This window comes from Leishmania martiniquensis, chromosome 6 (assembly GCF_017916325.1).
Source record: "Leishmania martiniquensis isolate LSCM1 chromosome 6, whole genome shotgun sequence".
Classification (NCBI taxonomy): domain Eukaryota; phylum Euglenozoa; class Kinetoplastea; order Trypanosomatida; family Trypanosomatidae; genus Leishmania; species Leishmania martiniquensis.
The window spans coordinates 165,218-187,075 of record NC_090141.1 but is presented as its reverse complement, the minus strand read 5'-3'; the positions used below and the strand labels follow the sequence as shown (position 1 = coordinate 187,075).

Sequence of the window (21,858 nt, the reverse complement as noted above, 5' to 3'; positions counted from 1 at the left end):
AGTGGCGGGTGGCAGCCCTGCACATGACACGCAGCGACGTGGGGGGGGGGGGGCACGGTCACACGTTGTCCGCATCACTACTCGAGCTGCCGCCACGGGAGACAGAGGACAACGACCTACATGACGGTGCTGTGGCTTTGTCGGGAAGCGGCACCGGCGTGTCCTCATACCGCTCCAGGTGCGGCTCCACCTCGTCATTGCGGAAGCATATAATGCAGTGCAAATTGCCCCGCTCCCTCTTCGGCCTCGGCGGCAACGGCGCTCGCTGCGTAGAGCGCGGCGCCTCCGTTGTCTTGACCGTCTCGCCGTGAGCAGTGCCGGGGCGCGGCTGGTGTGGCAGCGGCAGCCGCGACGAGGGCGACGCTGGTGGAGGTAAGGGTGCGGGCACTGAGCAGACAGCTTCACTCGTTGAGGTCACAGCGTTGTCCGCAAAATGAGCTCCGGGCGCTTCGATAGGCGACAGTGGTGCCGATTGAGCTGCAGGAGGTGCGCCTGTGTCTGCCCCACAGTTTACGCTAGGCTGCGCAGCCACTCCATCTCCCGCCGCCACGGCACTAGGCTGCAGTACTGTCGTGATGGACAAGTTGCCAGCGGCGTCCTGGGGCGCCTCAGCGAAATCAGGCTCAGGAACGACCGTGGTGAGCACTGCTGAGGACGAAGAGGACTTCGACAGCTTCTGCGGCTTAGACAACGATGGCAGTGAAGGTGTGGCGACGGCGGCGAAGTCGACCACCTCGATCGTATCCCTGCTGCTGCTGCTGCGCGCAGCATCGTCAAGTTCATCGGCGTCGACACCTTCATCGTTGATGTTGCGCAGCACAGCAGTCGAGCTGCGCGAATGGGCCGCCGGTGGCGCAATCAGGACGGTCTCCGCCGCGCTGTGTGCTTCGCTCGAGCTCTCGTCCTGCCGCTTTTGGCCCGCCCACTCCTGTTGCAGCCCCTTCCACCCATCCACCTCCCCCATCTCAGCCTTTGCGGCGGCCGCTGCGGCAGTGGTGGCATGCGGGGCAGCACCGCCCGCGCCCTCGCCTGCCTCCCCTTTCGTCAGCTTCTTCTTTGGCTCGCGCCGCTGCACGCCCTGCTCGGGATGGCGAATGTTGAAGAAAAAGGGCGACTTGCACTCGATATCCTTCACGATCTGCGACCACTTGCGCGCATACAGCGCCTCGTGCCGGCCGCGACTGACCTCCCCGACGAAAATGGTTGTCTCGCAGCTGGACTCGGGCACGGCCGGCTTCAGGAAGTCCGTCTGCGCCAGCGGGATGTCCTGGTAGCCGATCGGCACCATGTAGTGATTGTAGCAGTGGTAGATAAGGGCGCAGTGTGGGTCGCGCAGCGCCGCCTTCACGGCCGTCAGCGCCTCGGCGTTGTCGGCGTAGAGGTGCGTCGTCTTGCCGCTGCCATGAGCCTTGTACAAAATGTACGCACGCCCGCGCAAGCCGAAGTGCCGGTTCAGCGCGTGGAACCAACGGATCAGCGTTGCGTTGCCAGTGAACGGCCCCCACGCTATTTCGCCAAACGGCGGCTCAAAGCCGAGAATCGACATGATCTCTTCCTGCGAGTGCGGTGCGCGGTTGGCCCCTACAGCGCTCTCGCCCAGCCAGCTGTACAGGTAGTTGTAGACGGATGCCAGCGAGGCTATGCCACAGCCCCGCGGGTACTGCTTGTTCACACACAGCAGGCGTGGTAAGCGCAGCACCAGCCGCGCCTCGAGGTCGGCCCGCGTCGTCGTCAGGCTGGTCGGGATCAACTCCTCGCGAGCGACGGCGAGGGTGTCTAGCGACATCACCCGCAGCGCCGACGACAGCGACGCTGCGGATGTGCTGGCACCGTGAGTTACAACAACGTTGCCCTCGCTGTCTGCGCCAAGGCTGCCACCGGTTGCCAGCGTGGTCATCGTGGCCGTTGATGCACCTGTGCCGACGGTCTGACCGCGCTGCCGCAACTGCCTGATCGTGTCCCTCTCCTTCCTCGTCATCTTGCGCGTCGGCATTGGTCGCAGAGGCGCGAAGTCGATCACCCACACCTGCGAATCGACCGCTGCCACCGGAGTCGCTGCCACATCGCACGGGCCGGATGCAGTGCCGTTCACTGGTTGATGGCCCTGCTGCTGATGCAGCTGCTCGCTGTCACCTACTTCGGCTGCTGCAGTGGTGTCTGCCCTCGCCTCCGCAGACGAGATACGCAGCGCAGCAGATTTGCAGTCATCTTTCAGGGAGGCAGCACTGCCTGTACTCTCGGCTACCTTTGTGGCATAGATGTGAGGCGGTGTGCGCACGTCAACCCCCTCCACCTCCACGAACGCTGGCGCGCTCGGTAGCGCCATTGAGGCCCCGCCTGTCGGTTCGCCCAGCCGCGAAGACGCCGCCCGGGCAGCAGAAAGAGGCAGAAAGGCTGGAGATCTGGGCCGCACCTCGCACACGTCGTACCCAGTGCTGCTGTCCCCTTCGTTTGCGCTGTCCAAAAGCCCTTCGTGCGCTGGGGTAGCCACATCCGCTGCCGGGCTCAGCGGTTGCGCGGCAGCCGTGGTGTCAGGTGCACCAGCGGCCCCGTTCGCCGCCATTTCGCTGGCGCCTGCCGCGTCATGGGAATCGGCACTGCGATGGTCCATCGTTAGCACACCAACTACAGAGGGAGGGGGAAGCGAGTCGGGCGATGTGAGGGCGGCGTGTGTTTGGACAAGCCTAATAAGCCCTTTCCTCTCGCGTTTACTCACGTCGGTGTCGATCGTTGATGCGGGACCGCGTCAAAGAGGAGATCTTAGCAGAAGCAGCGAAGGAGAGGGTGGGGGACATGGGAAGGCAGCGGAAGGGGGAGAAGAGGGGAAGCGCTGCGAAGAAAAAGTGTCGACCTCGCGCTTGGGCGGGTGGCGTTGCTTCTTACAAAGGTCAGCCAGCCTGCACGTCTCTCGCCCTCACCCCATCCCTCATTCGCACCACTACTTCGCTCTCGCGCAGACTCTCCGTCGCTGCGCCAGCGATCCTACCAGATATATATATAGATAGATAGATATGGACACACCTGCACACACGCGCGCACACACAGTGGGGGACCGCCTGAGAGAGTGATGCCAAACGCGCCAAGGGGCGTGGGGGGGGGGGGGGTTCCTCCCCCCTGCCCTCCTCCTGGGGAGGGGGGGATCGGCGCCTCCAACGAGACGGGCACCTCGACTGATTTCAGGGAAGTGGGGAGGAGGTGAATGACCGAAGACGCCTCCTGAGGCCCTCGAGCCGGCCGCAGACGCACAAAGACACGAAAGGCGCCACGTCGAAAGGGAGAGCGGCGGCGGCCACGCTGGCGGGCCAGACGACCGCGACAATGGTCAGCAAGACGAGCCCGCCCACTAGCCATCGACGCACTCGGGTCACAAGAGGGTGAGGCATCCGGAACGCACGTGGAGGCGCCTGATGTCCTCGCCTCAGCCCGCGGCAGCAGCGTCGCCAAGCAACTCGCGCCTCGCTCTTCATCGAGAGGGCCATCCCCTTTCAAGAAAGAGAGGAGAGGACCGTCCACATCATCTTCCGTTTGGCTGCGCATATGGTCTTGTGTAGCTCCCTCCCCCTGACGGCCTCGCCCTCACATGCCAGCAAGCGCTACTCGAACGGGCAACTCGTGCCGCTCACCCTCGACGGCCGCGCCGCCTCGATGTCGGCAATATGTGCCGCATAGTCCTCCGGTGTCATCGTGGCCCACCAGTACGCCTTGTGGACAGACTGCCGGAAAAGAGCGTACTGGTGATCGCAGAAGTACAGCGTGCGCAGCTTCCACACGTCGGGCGTCCAAATCAGCACGATGCTGGCGGTGCAGGCCCATGGCACCCACCACCGCTGCATCAGCGGCACCCAGCTGGGATGCTGCCGGCGGAAGAGCCACGTGTTCACCCTTGGTGCGGGGGTGGTGCTGGTGGAGGCAGCGGCAGCAACCGCCGACGCCGCCTTCGCCCCGAGGGCTCCAGTGCCGCCGTTCGTGAGCTGCGAGAGCTGCGTCTGGTCAAGGGCCGATGTTCGCTCCACCGTTAAGCCGCGCGACGTTTGCATCGTCTGCCGGTGCAGGTAGTCCCCGCCTGACTTGAGAGCGGCGGCGGCCTCCGCGGGGGAGAGGTGCAGCCCGTGCTCGCCTGAAGAGCTCGCCCCACCGTCCACAGCAGTAGCAGCGGCGGCGGACTCTGTGCTCTCGCGCGCCTCCTTTGCGGCCGCCTCAGCCTCCAGTGCGCGCTTCGCATGTCGACCAAAGAAGGGGACGGCGCTCCACCACCGTACCGTGTACGACTCAATGGCCCTCGCGTTCGCCATGTCGTAGGCGAGGATCTCTTGCTGAATGTCGCTGACGAAGGCCTCGGCGGCCTGCAGGTCAGCTGCCTCGGGGCTGTTCGGCGAGAGTCCCTCTTTCGGAATGCCCAGAATGAAGTTTCGGGTGAGGCTGTCGGCCTGCTGCGCCGCTGTGCCGATGGTAGCCGCGCTCACCTTTGGCGCCGAGTCCGACGAGAACGCGCGACTGCTCATCTCGCGCCTGCGCCAGCCGCGCCCGATTCAGTAGAGGGGAGAGGAGGGATAAAGATGAAGAGTGCACGCGCAGAGAAGGCCGATGGAGTCTCGTCGGAGTGCGCTCACAGGCAGACACAGAGAGCGGCAGAGCCACCGCAGAGGCGAGGAAGGTGAGTGGAGGATCGGCTAGACGGTGCCGCCCTCCCGTCGTTGGCGTGCGCTTAGAAGACTGGTGGCAGGCAAGAGAGGAGGCGCGCGAAGACGGTGCTCGTTGCGAAGGGAGAGGGGAGGGGGGGGGCTTGTGGCTCTGATCGCTTTCGAGGTGGATGCGCGCGCAATGCGTGTGCGTCTGCTTCTGTGCAAGGATTCGCCTCGCTTCGCCAGCGAGAGGGGCGGGTAGAAGAGAGGGGGGGAAGGGGCAGTGACGGAGAAGCGGTGTTCGTGCTTCCCAAAAAAAAAGGGCACGCATGCATGGGTGTATGTCATCACGTACGATGTGGTGCCCACACCCACACACCCGCTGATACAATACATGCACATACGTGCAGCATCAAGTCGCTGACCGCTGCGCATGCAAGCGGGCGGGAGGGAGTGCGCGCGCGTGTGCGAGAGAGAGTGTGTGTGTGGCCATACTTCAGTGTTTTTTAAGGCTTCCTCGTGAAGTTCTGCCGACGGGTAACCCCTCCCTCCCTCCCACCACCCCACCCCCGGGCTGCATATCTTCAGATGCGTGACGTAACGAGTGCGAATCGCGTCGAAGAGGTCAGCGCACGAAAGGGGGGCTCAGTTGAGCAGACCAGAGAGTACCCCGGCGGCGTATTTGCCGTGGCTAAGGTACACCTCTCGCAGCAGGGGCAGCAGCCGGCATATCATGGGGCCGCCGCTGCCGCATTCGCTGCATTGGCGTTCACGGCACTCCACCGCATCGGCCGCCGGGGCGGAGAGGAGCGCGTCCTCGTCCAAGTGGCGGCACCCGCGCAGCCACAGACGCTGCAGTGACAAAGAAACGCAGTGACAGAGGTGCGGGTGCGGCGCTGCGGTCGCTGCTTGTGAGCGCGGCGACATCAGCGCGCACAGCATCGCCTTCAGATCAGGAAGGGCAACGCCGGTATTGGACAGGTTCAGCTCTGAGAGCCCCCGCAGACGGCCAAGCACGCCAAGGCCGCCATCAGTGAGGGAGGACAAGCGCCTGTGCTGCTTGTCTCGCGCCGCCAGCGAGTGACCGCCACCGCCCAGCTGGACGCACCCGGCCAGCGAGAGAGAGCGCAGGGTGGGGCAGGACGCGATAAACGGGAACGCCTCGGCGTTCGTGAGGTGCGCCGCCTCCGTGACGGTGAGCTCAACCAGCGCGGAGCGCCGAGCGCCACCGCCGGCAGCCAGCTCCAGGAACCGCAAGGACGAGAGGCGCCGACAGCCTGACAACTGCAACACCTCCAGCCGAGGAAAGAATCTCAAAGCCTCGAGACCCGCAGATGTGACGGCAGTGTTGGAGAGCACCAGCACCCGCAACGTTGCCGCGAAGGCTGGGAGATGACCGCGCCACGGCAGCGGTGGAGGCTGTGCATGCACGTTGTCGTCGCGCTCCGCTGCCTCTTCATCCCTTCCCCGCCTGGTGATGGCTGCAGCAGTCGTCACCGCCTCGCTCGGTTCGTACGGGCACCACGCCTCCAACGAGCGCACTCGCGTGCTCGCAACGTTAAGCACCTCCAGGCACGTCCACGACGTCAACGCAGAGGTCAGAGAGGCCTCCGTGATGTTGGTGTGGTAAAGGTCAAGCTCTATGACGTTGATGAAGCCGCGCAGTGGGCGAAGGTTCGTGACGGCATCGCATGAGCGCAGCAGCACATGAAGTACATGGGGAAAGATCGATGCCGGCGACAGTGACTCGTCTGCAGTCGGCGCGAGGCCCATGTCGCCGGCGTCCGCGTCCTCGTTGCCAGGGCCCACCTCTCGCCCTACGAGTTGCCCGGCCACCACAGCAGCAGCAGCCTGCGCCATCATCGTCGCCTCATTGGCCACCAGCCCGGCTAACCCGTCGGCGGTGAGCTGCCGTGTGTTGGAGAAGTCCAACACCGTCAAGGGTGGGCAGGGCCACCGGAACGGGCGATGCGATGTGTTGCCGGCCGCTGTCGCCGTCGGGTGGCGCAGCCCTGATGGCTCGTCTCCGTCCGCACGACCATCCCTGGCTGACGGACGGCTATCAGGCTCCACCAAAAGAGCCGGTAAGCGCGAGAGTGCCGGGCACTCCCGCAGTCGCAGCTGCTTTAGCGTGCGAGAGTAACGCAAGCCCGCCAGCCCCTCTGCCGCCACGCGAGTGCGACTGACGTCCAAGGTGTGCAGAGACGGTAGTGCTGCAGCGACCCCAACGTCCATTACACCGGGGCACCGATCTAGTACCAAGCAGTCGAGACCGACCATCCTGTTGAGGTGGCGAAGCCCGGCATCGGTCAGGCCCGTGCTGGTGGCAATGAGGATGCGGAGCTCACTTAGCAACGGAGGCGGCGCAACCCCTCCTGCCGTCATCCCTTCGTCGGCAGCGGCGCCGGCGCTGTCCTCGCCATGGCCGTCCGCCTCCTCCATACCACCAGCTGCTGCCGCTGCACGCACCCGGGTAGACGGAGAGGTGGTCGGAGCCGGTGCCGCCCTTGACGAGGCTGTTGTTGCGGGAGTCGTGATCAGTGCTCCAGGCACAGTCAGTACAGTGATGGCCGGGATGCCGCCAATGGTTGTGTGGTGAGTCGCAAGGGAAGCGGGAGCCGCGGCGTCGGCTGCTGCGGCAGTGGGGCGGCCTCCATCGCCCCCTGCCCCTGCATCGGCGGCGTCCACCTCCCTGCACCACAGCTGATGAATGGCGGTGAAGGAGGCGCACCCCTCTAGCTTCAGCCACGCCAGCCGCGGGCAGCGTCCCAGCGGGTGCAGCGCTGGCCCTTGCACGGAAGACAGCGACAAGTTCAGCTCGCGTAGGTGAAGCAGCAGCGGCAGCCATGTGACCTGCGAGAGGCGCATGCATCCCTCCAGAGAGAGGCGATGCAGGCGCCGCAGCTGCGGCAGATCACGGGCGGCGTCTCCATCCGACACCTGCGTGTAAGAGATATCAAGATCGACGAGGGTATCGGCCCAGTACGTGGGGCGCCGCCGTGACGCGGAGCCGCCGCGGCTCTCGCGACGATGACGGCACTCGCGAGAGCGACGGCGCGAAGGATGAGTCACAGCGGGCTCGATGGCATCGCCACCGAAGGACAGAGTGGGATGCGCAGGGGCGTCAGGTACGGGTGGGTCTGGCAGCGTCGACGCACGCGCATCGGTGTCCTTTACCTGTGAAACTGCACGGCTCTCTGCCTCGTCAGCAGCAGTAGAAACGGCGTGAGGCGCGTAGAGCAGCAAGGCGGATGCTGATGCGGAAGGCTGCAGCGGCGGCACCACCGTCTGCCGGCACGAAGCGTCGTTCGGCCGCAGCGGCAGGCTGTGTCGAGGGTCCATGTGAGTCCGCGTAGAAGTTGAAGCAGATATCGATGTACGTGCCGCTGCAGGCAGTTGAAGTGCGCTGAGAACCGAATCAATCACATTCGCTGCGGAGGCTGTTGCCCCGGTCGCCAGGTGTGGCACCCCTGATGCGGTCCCCTGCGAAGCCTGCTCTAATCTTGAGATGACCGATGCGCCTTCGGAGGAAGCTGACTCAACGCATGGTAACGGCCGCCGGCGGGACAGCGTCCGTTGCTCGACGACGGTGCTATCCTGCAGCGTGAGCGAGGATGCCGCGGCGGCAGCGGCAGCAGCGTTCCTGCTATCGTCAGTCGCCGAGGCGCCAACTTCTACGGCGCCTCTACCCAGTACGACGTCTTGCGGACGAAGAACAAAGACAGGCTGTCGCCGCTCCGCCGCATCCGCCTGCGCAGCCTGCCAAAGCGACATCCGCATCTCCGGCTCCCCTTCCTCGTCTGGGGAGAAAAAATCGAGCTGACTGCTCTGGTACGGGGAGCACAAGCTGTGTGACGGATACGACAGCGAGTGCGCCGAAGAGACGTCCGTCCCATGGCTGCCCTCGCTGCGTGTGCCGTGCGCGTCTGGCGCGTCGCGCGTCGCCGCTGTCCCTCGCCATAAGCTACCCACCCCTGCGCGCGCCGCGTCGCCGCCAGCGCCGCGCGCCGTAAACGCGGCCGGGGAGGATAGCAACGACGGGGTTGGGGCTGCCATCGGAGCTGTACTGGCGGCTGTGTGGTGCGCTCCGCGTTGATGCAGAAAGCCGAGTTGGTGCGGGAAGTCCTGGTCGGGCGAGGCGGTGGACGCCATCCGCGAGGTTGTGGCTGTGGTCGGTGTCGCGACCGACGTCGATACGGAAGAGGTGTCCGACAGTGGCGGACACAGAAAGGCAGTCGTCTCGATTTGGCTGTTCATTGCCAACGAAAGATGCGTCACGCCAGGGCAGACGCGGGCGAGGTGGCGCAGCTGCGTGCCAGACAAGGTGCTGTGGGTGAGACGCAGTGAGCGCACCTCTGGGTGGGCCGGCAGCAGCGCCGCCAGCGCGGCATCGGCCGCCTTGCCGTGTACATGCAGCTGCTCGACAGAGGAGCGATGCGCGAGGGCCAGTGGTGCCGATGGTGCACCAGATGACGGCAGCGCTGGGTCGGCAGAAGTCGCCAGTCGACGCTTGAGTGTGCCGTCGTTGTCGGCTCCATCGGCAGCCTCTGCCTTCCCCAGGAGGGCGCCTCGGGAACTCGCCGGATGTGCTGACGCAGGACCGGAGGCAGAAGAACGGCACGCATGGCACAGGTCGCCACTAAATGCGCTTGTGGCCCTCATCGCTGCTGTGTTGCCAGACAGCTCTGCATTGCCGGTAGCCCCTTCGGCGTGGGCCACGAGGTCATGATCCGGGAGGTCGGCAGGGGCTCGCAAGTCGGGCTCGGCTGCAGCGGCGCTGCCGCTACGCACGTCATCACCCTCTTTCGGAGGAGGGCAGCGACAATTGCTCCATGGCTCACCAAGCGTGCCTCCCGCCAGGCCGTGTCGCTCGCAGATAAGTGGCGGTGGTGGTTGCCTTGCACCCTCCTCTCGCGGAAGCGGTGGATGTGCCCTCGACAGCATCGCCCACATCGCCTGCATGTCTGCTTCTCTGTACCCCGAGAGACTGAGCGACACCGGCAACGGATCGCGAAGCACCCACCACACCGCATGGCAGAGCGTTTGCAGGGCGGCGGACATGGACTGCGGGGGCAGCGCCGGTGGAGGGGTGTGGGGTGGTGCTGCATGCGCAGGCCGCAGCGACGGCGACGCGCCGCACAAGACGTTGGTGCACTCTGTGGGGCTCTCTCTGGCGCCCAAAGCGCAGCCAACTTTGCTGTCGGCCCCTGCTACTGTTGAAGCCGGTGGCGGAGTGTCCAGCGAGTGGCACGGGGCCGAGACTGGGCCGGCGCATGTTCGCGCCACTGGAGCCAGGGAAGAGGAAGACCAGCCACTAGGCGGCGCTGCAGCGACTATGGGAAGTCGGCGACTTATAAGGACGGCAGACCGCGAGGGTAGCAACTGCTGCTGCGATGGGGGCCTCACGGAAGTGCTGCTCGATGTACGGTCAGCATTGTGCGTGCAGGTTACTTCCGTCGCTGACGATGGCAGCGTTGATGGTGTCAGCGGCATCGCCGGCGGCTGCCACTGCGGAACTAGCGAGCGCCCCCTAGTCGCCATCGTCGGTGGCTGGAGCTGCGCGACTGGCGAGAGCGAGGGCGAGCACAGTGGCTGGAAGGGCAGCGCAGTGGCAGCTACGTTTGCGGAAGACACAAGCAGCAGCGGCGGCGGCGCGGCTGACATCGTCTCACCGCAATGACGGGCAGCCCTAGCATCGGCAGGGGAGGCCGCGCGACGTCGCGACGTCCCGTGCCACGCACTCACTCCCGACCGAGGAACTGTCGTTGCTGATGAGAGCCGATGTGACTGCACCTGCAGGATTAGCGACCCAAGCGGCGGCAGCGCGCAGCCGCCACTAAGGTGCATCTCCAGTCCGCGTCGCGACAGCGGCGATGCCGCCATGAATGCCAGCGGCCGCGTCACGGCCACCGGCACCGGCGGCGCCAACGGTGCGCCAGAGAAGGCCTCACTCGCCGCGGATGCGGATGGCGCCTGCGCCGCGGCGGCAAAGAGAGCGTCGGCCGTGATGAGCGGTGAGCTTACCTGTTGGCTGGGAGCAGCACCACCGACACCAACTCTGGAGCCGCCGCTGCTGTTGCCGGCTGCGTTGCCGACAGCAGCGGTGGCGTTGCATGGAAAATAGTCAACGATGGACCTCAACGCGCTGGGGGTGAGCTGCACGCCCGTGTGCAGCGCAGCAGTTGAGCTGGCAGTCGCCAAGGTGGGTGAAGGAGGAGAGCGAAGAGACAGCGCAGCATGTGATGCCCCGGCAGTGGACGTAACGTTCCGCTGCCGCAACGGCGACGACGACGCCGTCCGCACCCGCGAATTGACTTGCATGCGTGCGTATGTATGTGTGCGTGTGTGCCTTTCTCTCCCACTGCGTGCAGATGCACGCTTCTACGCCGTGATGAGCCACACAACCGATCGACCTCTGCATCAACACACGCACACGCACACACGAACAGACAGAGAGGGGGAAGGGAGGAGGAGGAGGAAGAGCTCCAAGACGGCCACGGAGTGCACGATAAGAGGGAGGGAGAGGGAGGGGGGAAGGGGGACGGAGTAGACTAACCGGGCACGCAAACCAACTTGAGTGAAAGTGAAGAAGAGAGGCTCAACAAGTCACGCAACGGAAGACCGTCAGACAGCGGCGGAGAGCTCAAGTAATCGTGGAGGGAGGGGGAGGGGGGCGGCGGCAGAACGTGTCCGCCGCACGCTGAGACAGAGAGCCGCACACCAACAAGCACACACACACACACGCCTCAGTGAAGGTATGCGTGCGTGCGTGCGTGCGTGTGTGTGTATGTGTGTGCCACTCAAGCTCAGTGACGGCTCCGTTACATTCACGCAAGCTCGTGAAATGAAGAGACGCGGGAGGGGAAAGCGAAGGGGGAGAAGGGGGCGTGCAAGAAGATGGCGCGCACACGAGGTGAGTCGCCCCGAGTGCGCATGCGTGTGTGTGCGTGTGTGTGCGTGTGTGTGCGTGTGTGTATATATGCATATGTGTATATATAAATATATATATATATATATATATGTGTGTACCACAGAGAAGGAAAGCGAAGTGCGCGCGCGATTCGCGGTAATGGTGCAGCTTGTATCGCGCGCGCACACACGGCGTAGCCAAGACGCGTGAGTTGCACAGGATGTGCGTGAGAGTGCGTCTGTGGTTACGCGCCTCAGAGGCACCACCAAAATAATCGATCAATGGAAGTGCTGGTCGTGGTCGCGGTCGTGGTGGTGGTGGTGGCTGTCGTGAGAGCGCCAAGACGGCATCGAGAGGAGACAAGGGTGAATGGCATAACGTCAAGGTGGCGGGACAGGAGCGGAGAAGATGAGAGCGACGCATACGCGATGACTGCATGCCATTACGCCGCGCACCTCGTCGGCATCGCTGACACACGCGTAAGGGGGGCAAGGATGCCGACGCGCCGTCCTGCAGATGCGGTGCACATGTGCGTGGGCATGTGGGTGACAGCTATGCACCCGCCAACGCGCATGCCCACGCACGTGTGCACCGCATCTGCAGGACGGCGCATCGGCGACAGCTTCAGCGCTTCCCCCACCCCCTGCGGGGTTCCACAACGTGTGGGTATGAAATGGACGAGTCGGCGCATTCGCTCGACCTCGCTGCAGTGGGCGTATGTGCATCTGCCTCGTGGCCTCCCCCCTCTCTCGCCCGAGCCCCTCCGGCTCCCCACCGACTCCCTCCCTCCCTCACACACGCACGCACACACACACACAAGTTCGGCAGCCACAAGGCCGCGCATGTAGATGCGGAAGAAGCACAAGCAATCTTAGCGGTAACGGTAGCCAGGCACCCATGCAAGGCGCGCCCACTCGCACACCCACTTGCATATACTCCCTCGCATGCGAATACTTTTATCGGCGGTGTTGCTGGAGGTGTGCATAAGTGTCCTGCGCACGTGTGTCGTTCGAGCGAGGAGGCTCCGTCGAGGGAGAGGGACCTGCGGCAGAGAGAGGGCTGGAAGAGGCCGTAGGAGCACTCGAGGCACCGAGTAGAGGGGAGGGAGGAGGGGTGGGCGTCAGAACTGTTCGGTGAGCAGGGGAGAAGAGGCGAGAACAACGCGCAGTGATGAAAGAGGAAGGCAACAGGACGAAGAGACACACACGTGCACAGATGCGGAAGCCCTTTACGCACCTCAGTCGCCTCATCTGCTCACCATGCCTGCGGCAGCAGTGTATTGCAGGACCAACTCGCTGATTCTCTGTCGAGCTTGCCAGTTCACGCTCAGCGTCGTTCTGCCCAGAGGCAGGTTTGTCAGCGGCGCTGTGTCGTGCGCCCGCAGCCACTCCTCGATGCCGTCACGGTCGTAAGTGAACCCGTCAGCAGTACATACCGGGTCGCACATTAGCGTGCGCTTAATGGGGCAGAACAGATCCTGCGCAGCCACGATGCGTGTCGCTTGCGGTGAGGGAAAGGCGTCCGCCGGCGACGTGTCTGCCCCCCTCGCCGTTGGTGTCGGCGCACCAGCCTTCGAAGTAGGCTCTGGCAGCGCGTCTCCCGACACCTCGACTCGGCCGTTCGGGTGGACCCATAGCACATGGCTCTCCGGGCTCAGTTCCTGCAACGCCTCGGGCAGTCGCAGTGGCGGCGGTGGCAGCGGAAACAAAAGCTCCGCGACGCTTCTCAGCAGCGGAACACGGCGGAGGGCAGCGAGGTGGCGGCGCTCGCGCCACACAAGGCCAACACCAGCGCCAACGGTGAAGTTCGCCATGTAAATGGGGAGCAGCTGCAGGGAGGCGGCGGGAGCGAGAACGACGTCGTAGTCCGACGACAACGACGGCGGTGGCCGCCACACCTGCCCCTCCAGCAGCGCCTCTGGCGCGCGGCCGTTCTGCGCCGCAGCCCGCTGGCGCGCCTGCCGCAGCACGAGGTCTAAGGCGTCTGTAATGAAGTTTGACGCAGCTGTCGTGAGTTGCTGCGGATCACCGTAGTAGGCGAAGCGGAAGCCGCTGAGGGCGAAAACGAAGGCGTTGCCGCCGCACAAGTACACGCGTGCCGGCCGGGACTGCGCTCGCGAAGTGGCAGCAGATGGAGACGACGGCGATGAGGCTGCTGCGTGAGTGGGGTACTGTTGCGCTACTCTGTTGGACAGAGACGACGGCGATGCGGACGCCTGCCCCGTCTCAACGGCTTCAGAGGGGTAGACCGACTGCGGCTGCAGTGCCATGCGGCACAGGCGGTACAGGCACTCCTTGCTGCCTAATCGGGAGAAGATCGAGAGCATAAACTGCATCCGATCGCCGAAGGACGGTGATGGTGCATCGCCAGCGGCGGTCGCCGGCGACAGCGTCCGAATCTCGCCCACGCTCGTCAGCGCCTCCACGCAGTATGTCTGCACTAAAAGGTTAAGCCCAGTCGACACGCACGACGCGACGATCAGGTCACGCCAGCCGCTGCTGAGGCCCCTGTGCCGTCGGCCGCTGCCACCACCGATGCTGCCGCTACCCCAGCTGCCCATGCGAGTACTAAGGTAGGTGACGATGGTGTCGAATAGCATGCTGCCGCTCGCGTGAATCCACGTCGAGGTGAAGCTAGTGACAAGCCGCAAGAGCAGCTCCACAGCCGCTGGTTGGCCGCCTCCACCACCGTGCGCTGTGGCAGCCGTATTCCTGCGCGAGGCGCTCTGGCTACACTGGAAGAGGATATACGTCCACAAACGTGTCGGGTACGTGAAGAGGGAGACAAGCAACTCGAGAGATCGATGATAGAGACGCTGCCAAGATGCACGGATCGTCACATCGTAAGCATTGCTGCTGCTGCTGCCGCCGCCGCTAAGGTGCGTAAGATCGCTGCTGGAGCTAGGAGGGGTGCTCTTAATGAGCTCTGCAAGGTGCGCGGCGGCGGCGTCGGCAGCCGCGCTGATGCCAGAGCTCAGAAAGCTCCTGCCCGGAGCACCGTTGTGGACGTCGCGCCCTCGTCGCCAAAGCAGCAGTCGCGGCACGTCCATCACCTGCGGGAGTGACATCGATAAGCGCAGCACCAATGAGGGTGCGAGACGCGTGACGCCGAACATAGACAGCCAAACCGCAACGGGGAAGAGTTCATCGCCGAGGATGGCGCACAGGCGCGCCACGACACTAGAGACGCGCGGCAAGTTCGTTGGCTGCATGGCTGAAAAAGCAGTGCTGGCGATACGCACCGAAGGAAGTCAGGAGGCGGGAGGCTGTGCGCTGACAGAGCTGAAGTGCAAAGGCAGCGATGCTGGGAGGGGGGGAAGGCGGAGAGGACGCAGTGCTCCTGAGCTGCACAGCGAGCAGAGGCGCAGCGCGTTCGCAAGATAAAAGCAGAGGAGCAAAGATGTCGGTTCAGGCACGTATGCCTGTGTGGGGTGTAGGGAGAGGGATGACGCGTGTCCACTGTGCAGAGCCACACGTACTCGCACACGCTGCAGGGAAGAGGAGGGAGGGGGGGTCGCGCAGATCACAGGGCGAGAGAGGATGATGTGCTGAGCACTCACGTGCGCACGACAACACGCGCCTCTTTCTGTGAGGTGGGCTGCGCCGCGCGTCATATGCCGTCGCCACGGACACCCATCAAGCATGCAGCCGCGCAGTGGTGGCGGGGGAGGGCATCGCGCCTGCGACGAGGAAAACCGGTACGCCTCCGGAAAGGCCCCTTTCCCACACAAAGGAGGTGATGGCAGCACGGCAGGCCCCCTTGGCCCCCCCGCCTACATGGGCATCGCTACGCATGAGGAGTGCATGATCGCGTGCCTGTACGCGTCGAGTAGGGGAGGGGGAGTGGCCTCCATGATCCCTGAGGCTGTTGTTCTCTCTCTCCCCCACTCTCTGATTCGGTTCGTGTGCTCATGCATCTCTTTGAGAGGGAGTGACTCCGGAGTTAATGTGGTGACCGAGGCTGAAGGGGTGAGTTAATGCGGAGGGGAGGGGAGGGGGGAAGAAGCACGTTCACGGCGAGCACATTGGCTGCACGTCGACCAGCCCCAGGTGGCTGCTGCCATTACCAAGCGGCCCGTCCACCCCGCATAGGGCAGACAGCAGCGCTGCCGTGGCGGTATTGACGTTCAGCGAGACTTCCTTGTCGCGGACGCGTGCCAGTCGGCGCAGGCTATGCTGGTGCGTATCGAGCGCCTCGGCGGAGGCTGCAGATGTGTCAGTGGCGCTGTCGAGGGGGCTGGTGAAGACCTGCACGTCTGCCGAATCCACTTCGGTGTCCATGTCGTACACCTCCGCATCTTCTTTGCGCGCCGCACCCTGTGAGCTGGTACGCACGTGGCGCAGACGCGCCTGCCGAGGAGAGCGGATGTGCGCCACGTGCGTGCACCACTGTAGGAGATCGGGCGGCAAGCCGGCGTCCTCGTTGCCGAGCAGCAGCACACGTACCGACGAGGGATAGGGCTGCCGCATCTGTCGGCACGCGCAGGCGTGGTCATCGCCTTTTTCACCGCTCACCTCGCTCAGCGCCGAATCGCCCGAGACGCAAGACGGCAACGCCGGGGTGCTTTCACACGCGTCGCGTCGCTCAGCCCTCGTGTGCGACACCGCTGCACTCGCGATAACCTCTAGTCCACTGGCAGCGGTTGCAGACGACGGCGACGCCCTAGACGCCCAGACCTCGCGCGAGGCCCGCAGGAAGGCTGCGGAGGATGTGGCAGCCCGATACACATGCAGGTGCTCGAGAAATCCTGTACTCGTGCGAGAAACAGCGGCGGTACAAGTTGCACAATGGCGGCTCAGCACAACGTGATCGATGCCAAAAAAAAATGCGGTGCGAAGGATTCCTCCGACGTTGGTGGGGTCGATGACACGCTCGAGGAAGAGCACCGTGACAACGCCACCGGAGCCCTCGAGCGTCTGTGTGCTGGGCGACGCGCCAAGTGCGCTACCCGCCACCGCTGCGGTAGCAGAGGCTGCGTCTGCTGCTGTGGCTGCCGCGCTCTCCGCTCCCCATATCTCGCCGAGGTGCCGGATCGATTTCGGCTTGTACGACGACACCTCGAGGACAACGCTCTGGTTACGCCGCTCCCCACACAGCTGCACCAGCTCCGCGCGCGGCACAAATCGCACAGGCACCTTCAACGATTCGGCGAGGGCAGTGATGCAGCGCACCGCCACGTAGCGGCGAGGGATGGCCTTCTTTCTGCGCATGGGCGGCCCGCGTTCCGGGCGGTGGCTCTTCTTCTCCTCCGGCAGAGCGGAGCTGGTGCTGCTTGCTCCGTCATCGGCGCCGATGCTGCCGTCGCCCACCTTCTCGAGGCTGAAGTCGCGAACGTAAAGGCACGCGAGATGCGCCCGGTTCGGGTGAAGCAGCGGCGCGCGCGCTGCTGTCGTCGACGACGGGTGGGAGTCGCGAGGTGTAGTGGAAGGCGCACATTTAGCTGCACGAGTTGTGCGTGATGTGTCCGCAGCCTTTTGCTGTTGCTGTTGCTGGGCCGCCACTCGCAGCGTGTTCAGCACAGAGTGGACGCCGTAGAGGCGATCATAGTGCGGGGGAGGCGGCTTCGGAATGGGGCTCCAGCGGTAGCCGCTGGACTTGTTGTACGCCAGAAGCGGTCGTGTATAACGCAGCGCAGCTGCGAAAGTTCTTGCAGGCATGCTTAACGCGTCTCTAGAGAGCGCCGATAGGAGGAGAAGGACGAGGTGGGATGGGTGGGCACGTAGACCAGTATCGCTGGTCCAACCCTTCGCTCTTTGTGCAGGAAACAAAGAGGGGGAAGTGCACATCGGCGGCGGAGGAGGGGGGTGTGGGGCTGGGGGAACGGCTTCGAAGCTTCAGCCGCCCATCGCGGCTGAGCATGTGCGCGTGTCTGTGTCCGTGCGTATATGCGGCAGAGGGACGGTAAACCACAGCGAGTTTGGTGAGGCCCCGCGTACCACCGAAAGAATGGCACATCCACGCACGTCTTCACTCGTGCGCAGACACGCACATACGACAAGCGGCGTCGAGGGCTCCTCTCGTCATCCCACCACCACCCTTCCCCCCTCTCCGCACCCCGCTGACGCGGTAGCGCACAATGCAGTCGAGATGGATGCTCGCCATGGCTGATATATATATATATATTGTGAGACTCGCCGTCATCAATGAGCTGCGCCTTTCCGCCTCTCCCTCGCAGGCTCACTAGCCCTCTCTGTGTTAGCACGTAAGTGCTGAGTCCTGTTCACCTCCCCTCTCGCGCATGACCAGGACCGGCCATCATCCGCCGAGGCCCTCCGCTCCCCATTCCGCACTCTCCGCCATTCACCTGCACACTCGACGAGAGTGAGAAGGCCGTGGCAGATGCGGCCTGGGGAAGAGGAAAGCAGCGAATAGGAGTGGCGGGGAGGGCTGCCCGGCCCGGTGCATGGGCGTCGATCGGCACGCATACGCACAGAGCCGCACACAAGTGGAGGAAAGAGGAGAGGGCGGGCAGGACGGCGGCGCGCTGAAGAGCACCACATACACGCACATACGCACCGGACGGCGACGAGCTTGTTCACTGCACCACGTGCCTCATCGCCTCTCCTCCTCCTCCTCCTAAGGGCACACATGCAAGCCCACGCATGCACGATAGCTGCAAGGTGCAGCGGCTCGGGAGACAGAGAAAGAGAGAGAGAGAAGCTGTCAGATGGGGCACGCGGCAAAGACGCGCGCGGCTGCGCGTTCACCGAGGGAGGTTCTTGGGCAGCAAAGTCACGAAGTTCTGCAGGATGGACCGCCAGCTCTTCTTGTACATGCGCATGATCTTCATGCTGAAACGGGACATCATGTACGCCGCTTGCCCTCGCTCCCTGAGCCCGTAAGAGGTGAGGCGGGAGTGGTGGTCCATCTCCTCCATTACCTGCAGCCGCCGCTCCCTCAGAAAGGCTGCCACATCCTCGCCACCGGCAATCGTGCGCGCCAGAGTGAAGCAGTCCGTGAAGCCCTGCGCGTCGGACACGTCGACCGCGTCAAAGCATGAGCCGTGCGCGGCGTGGGCGACTTTGAGCACGCGGCCGCCGCCCTCTGACCAGTGCGGCATCAGGAAGAGCGGCGTGCGGTAGACAAGCGCACTCGACTTGGTGAAGTTCTGCTGCAGGTGCGTGAACATCGGCCGAAACATCGTGTGAGAGATGTACCCCGGCACACCCGACGTCCAGTGCATGACAACATCGTCCCAAAAAAGTTTTGTGCTGGTGCTCTTCAGCCGCGGGTCCGCCGTGCCGTCGGGGATGGTGAGTGTGACGTTGTAGAAGAGCTTCGTCGCCATCATCGTCGGCCGCACTGTCATCTTGGCATCGCGCGGTGTAAGAATTTCAACGATCTCCTGCGAGCCCGGGGTGAAGCGCTTCTCAAACTTGCCGAGCTCCGGCAGCGGCGGCACGCACAGCTCCATCCACCGCACGGACTTACTAAACGTTTCGCGGTACTTCTCGGCATTCTCGGCGCGGGCTTGAAGCTCTTCCTTGTCGATCGTCAGCTCCGGTACCAGGTCCTGGTTGCGTGCCGTGCAGATGACACCAAGATAGTCCTGCTGCACCCCGCTGGAAAAGCGCACCCGCACACCACCGTTCTCGAGGGCCTCCAGGCCGCCCTTGTCCATCTGGGGCTTCGGCAGCACCACGCAGCTGTGGGCGCCCACGCGGCACAGCGATAGCAGCGCTGACTCCACCTTTAGGCGATCGCAGCAGAAGAATGTCGGGCTCTCACCCTTTTCACGAAACTCGTTAAGGTCGATGTCGCACATGTCGTTCCCAACGTGGTCGAACGTGAGCACGCGCCCGACAACGCTGCCAGACGGCACGGAGACGTTGAGCACGTCGCCCATCAGCTGCGTGACGGACGGCGTCAATACGATTGTGCCGCGGTCGAGGTCGTTCTGCGAGGGATGATGAGCGAGGTCACATTCGAGTCCATGCACACGCAAGCAGAGCGCCATAAACGGTGCCATCAAGCCGTCACCGACCACTAGGTACCGCCCGTGAGAGGCGAGGTTGCCGCCCTGCTGAATGTAGGAGGTGAGCTCACCACCGCGGCGAGCGCCGAAGGCAGTGAGGGCGTGGCGGCCGTGTGCGCTCCCGCGCGGCGTGAGCTTATGATGAAGGTCCCCTGTCAGGGCAGAACCCCTCTTTCCACCTGCAGCCATAGCGCGGCTGCCATACAGGGCTATTCGGCGGCGACGCTGCTCGTCGGCGCTCAACGACGACAACGCAGTGGACGATGAAGATGCGCTAGCGACGCTCGCGGTGCCGCCCTCACTTTCCACGGCAGTCTTGTCGTGCATGGCCAATGCCTTGCGCGAAGCTGCCACGGCCTTTGTATTCGTCTCGGTCTCCGCTGCACCAGACGACGATGCTACAACGGCGGCGGAAGCACTGGAGAAAGAGGGCTGCGGCGGCGGCTCTGTCGAAGCACCATTGGCGCCCTCCGCCGCCCCTGTCCCTGTGCGTTGTTGCGAGTCAGACGCGTCTCTGTTGAACGTCATTTTGTTCCCCTCTACAGAATATGCTCGCTTATATATGTGTTTGTGTGTGTGTGTGTGTGCCGCCGAAGTGATGGATGCGGCTTCTAGAGAGAGAGGCGCACAGCTCCGCTAGCACACCCCGTCGATGCTGATGAGAACGCAGTGGCCCCGTCTGTGTCGAGTTGTCCGCGCTTGTTTGCCGCCGGCGAGTGAAGCAATGGTGCACGAGGCGGAGAGGGGCACACACAGTCGTGGCAGCGACGAGGGGGCCGGCACCGTGCACAGCCTTCTGAAGAAGGGGAGGGAGGAGAAAAGCCAATGGCATGGACGCGTGGAGGTTGAGGAATCGAGGGAGTGAGGGGGCTCGCCTGCGACGTTGCCCATCTCGCCTCCGCCCGCTCTCCCCGCCCCGTCACTTCCGATGCGATTGACTTCCAGGAGGGGCGGGGGGCGGGGGACCAGAGGCTGTTCCTCTGACAAATCGCACAGCGACGAAGGCAGTGGCTCAGAGCGAGATGTGTGTGTGTGTAGTGGTGGGGGGAGGGGGGATACACGAGGATAATGTCCGCCGTCTGCTCTCTGCATGACACTGTGCGCACCGCGCATATAGAGAAAGAGAGGGGGCGCGCACAAGCACACAGGCGGAAGCAAGCTGGAAGCTGCCCTTTGCCCGGGGTGTCCTGCTCAGCTCTGCCCCGTCGAGTGCCGCACTGTTGCCCCTCATAGCTTGGCGTACTGTCACTCGCGTCGCCCATGCCCGCATCAGCAGCAGTCTCTGCGTCACTGTCCTCCATCGTCGGGGATAGGAGTCCAGTTCATCTCATGCCCCACGTGGGAAGCAGCCGATGAAGAAGCTGCGACCCGCTCTGTCGCCGCTGCCGCGCTGAATGCCTCGCACAGCCACTTCACCACCTGAATGGTGTTGAGGTCCTCGCCATCGCAGTATGGGTTCGCCATTGGGAACTCACCGTAGTATGCAGCGAAATTGTGCTCGACAGTTGCGGCAATCTGCTGATAATGGCGGCACGGGTACGCCTGCATCAGCGCGTAGCAGTGCGCCTGCCAGTACGTCACCGGGGGCAGTACCGCCTGCCACTTCTGCCCGCTTGCCTCGTACATCTCCGCCATCTCCGCGTTCGTTTGGATGAGGGCAGAGTAGCGAGCCGAGTCGAAGATGGACTTCTCCACGACGCGCGCCGCCACGTTCGTGCTGCGGGTGCACTGCGCGAGGAAGAGCTCCTCATCGTACCCGAGGGAGATGCGAAGTCGATTGCGCAGGCGCCAGTCTGGCTCCTGATTGATGTCCGCGCCGGTCTCGAGTGCGTAGGGAAGGTCCCTCTTGGCGGCCCCAAGGGCCAGCTGGATGAGACTGCGATCCCGAAAAACGATGTCGACGCGGCGGGTGTGGGGCACCACATCACAAATGGCCAGCACCGCCTGCAGCTCATGCGCGAACTCCTCCACACCGGCCTTGGCTGCTGCGTCGCCGCCGACAGCTCCGTCACTGCGACGCGCCCCTGCCCGCATGAGCTCGTTCGGATCCGTGCGGGCGTCGTTCACAAGCATGTCGCACTGAAAAGCGCGCTTCGCCTTGACGAACGCCGTCAGCTTCGCATCCGTGCCTAAAAACTTGCGAAGGGCATCGTGGACGAAGAGGTAATGACTTCGTGGGATGTACGACATGAGGTCATAGACAGTGTGCCCAGCCGTATATGCTTCAGTGGCGATGCCTGCCTGTGGGCGTGCGCATGCGTAGTTTCCTTCAGCTGCCTTGCAGACGCACTACTGACAGGGAGATATGGGAGGGGAGGCTCGTGCAGTAGCCCTGAGCCCTTGACGTCGTA

General features: G+C 64.0%; 7 protein-coding genes across 7 annotated transcripts; all 7 read right to left on the bottom strand.

The window, feature by feature from the left end:
• Positions 1 to 58: 58 nt before the first annotated feature.
• On the bottom strand, positions 59 to 2,611 carry LSCM1_07965 (uncharacterized protein; the record flags this gene model as incomplete). The annotated part of the gene is made up of 1 exon (XM_067325312.1): positions 59 to 2,611. The coding sequence occupies one exon, from the start codon at positions 2,609 to 2,611 to the stop codon at positions 59 to 61; it is 2,553 nt and encodes an 850-aa protein (XP_067181168.1).
• Positions 2,612 to 3,593: 982 nt separating this feature from the next.
• LSCM1_07964 (uncharacterized protein) lies at positions 3,594 to 4,502 on the bottom strand (the record flags this gene model as incomplete). Its single annotated transcript, XM_067325311.1, has 1 exon — positions 3,594 to 4,502. The coding sequence occupies one exon, from the start codon at positions 4,500 to 4,502 to the stop codon at positions 3,594 to 3,596; it is 909 nt and encodes a 302-aa protein (XP_067181167.1).
• A 765-nt stretch (positions 4,503 to 5,267) lies between these two features.
• LSCM1_07963 (uncharacterized protein) lies at positions 5,268 to 9,284 on the bottom strand (the record flags this gene model as incomplete). Its single annotated transcript, XM_067325310.1, has 1 exon — positions 5,268 to 9,284. One exon carries the CDS (start codon positions 9,282 to 9,284, stop codon positions 5,268 to 5,270), a length of 4,017 nt encoding a protein of 1,338 aa, XP_067181166.1.
• A 3,494-nt stretch (positions 9,285 to 12,778) lies between these two features.
• On the bottom strand, positions 12,779 to 14,743 carry LSCM1_07962 (uncharacterized protein; the record flags this gene model as incomplete). The annotated part of the gene is made up of 1 exon (XM_067325309.1): positions 12,779 to 14,743. The coding sequence occupies one exon, from the start codon at positions 14,741 to 14,743 to the stop codon at positions 12,779 to 12,781; it is 1,965 nt and encodes a 654-aa protein (XP_067181165.1).
• Positions 14,744 to 15,542: 799 nt separating this feature from the next.
• LSCM1_07961 (uncharacterized protein) lies at positions 15,543 to 17,189 on the bottom strand (the record flags this gene model as incomplete). The annotated part of the gene is made up of 1 exon (XM_067325308.1): positions 15,543 to 17,189. The coding sequence occupies one exon, from the start codon at positions 17,187 to 17,189 to the stop codon at positions 15,543 to 15,545; it is 1,647 nt and encodes a 548-aa protein (XP_067181164.1).
• A 1,046-nt stretch (positions 17,190 to 18,235) lies between these two features.
• On the bottom strand, positions 18,236 to 20,035 carry LSCM1_07960 (uncharacterized protein; the record flags this gene model as incomplete). Its single annotated transcript, XM_067325307.1, has 1 exon — positions 18,236 to 20,035. The coding sequence occupies one exon, from the start codon at positions 20,033 to 20,035 to the stop codon at positions 18,236 to 18,238; it is 1,800 nt and encodes a 599-aa protein (XP_067181163.1).
• Positions 20,036 to 20,794: 759 nt separating this feature from the next.
• On the bottom strand, positions 20,795 to 21,697 carry LSCM1_07959 (uncharacterized protein; the record flags this gene model as incomplete). The annotated part of the gene is made up of 1 exon (XM_067325306.1): positions 20,795 to 21,697. The coding sequence occupies one exon, from the start codon at positions 21,695 to 21,697 to the stop codon at positions 20,795 to 20,797; it is 903 nt and encodes a 300-aa protein (XP_067181162.1).
• Between the last annotated feature and the right edge of the window lie 161 nt (positions 21,698 to 21,858).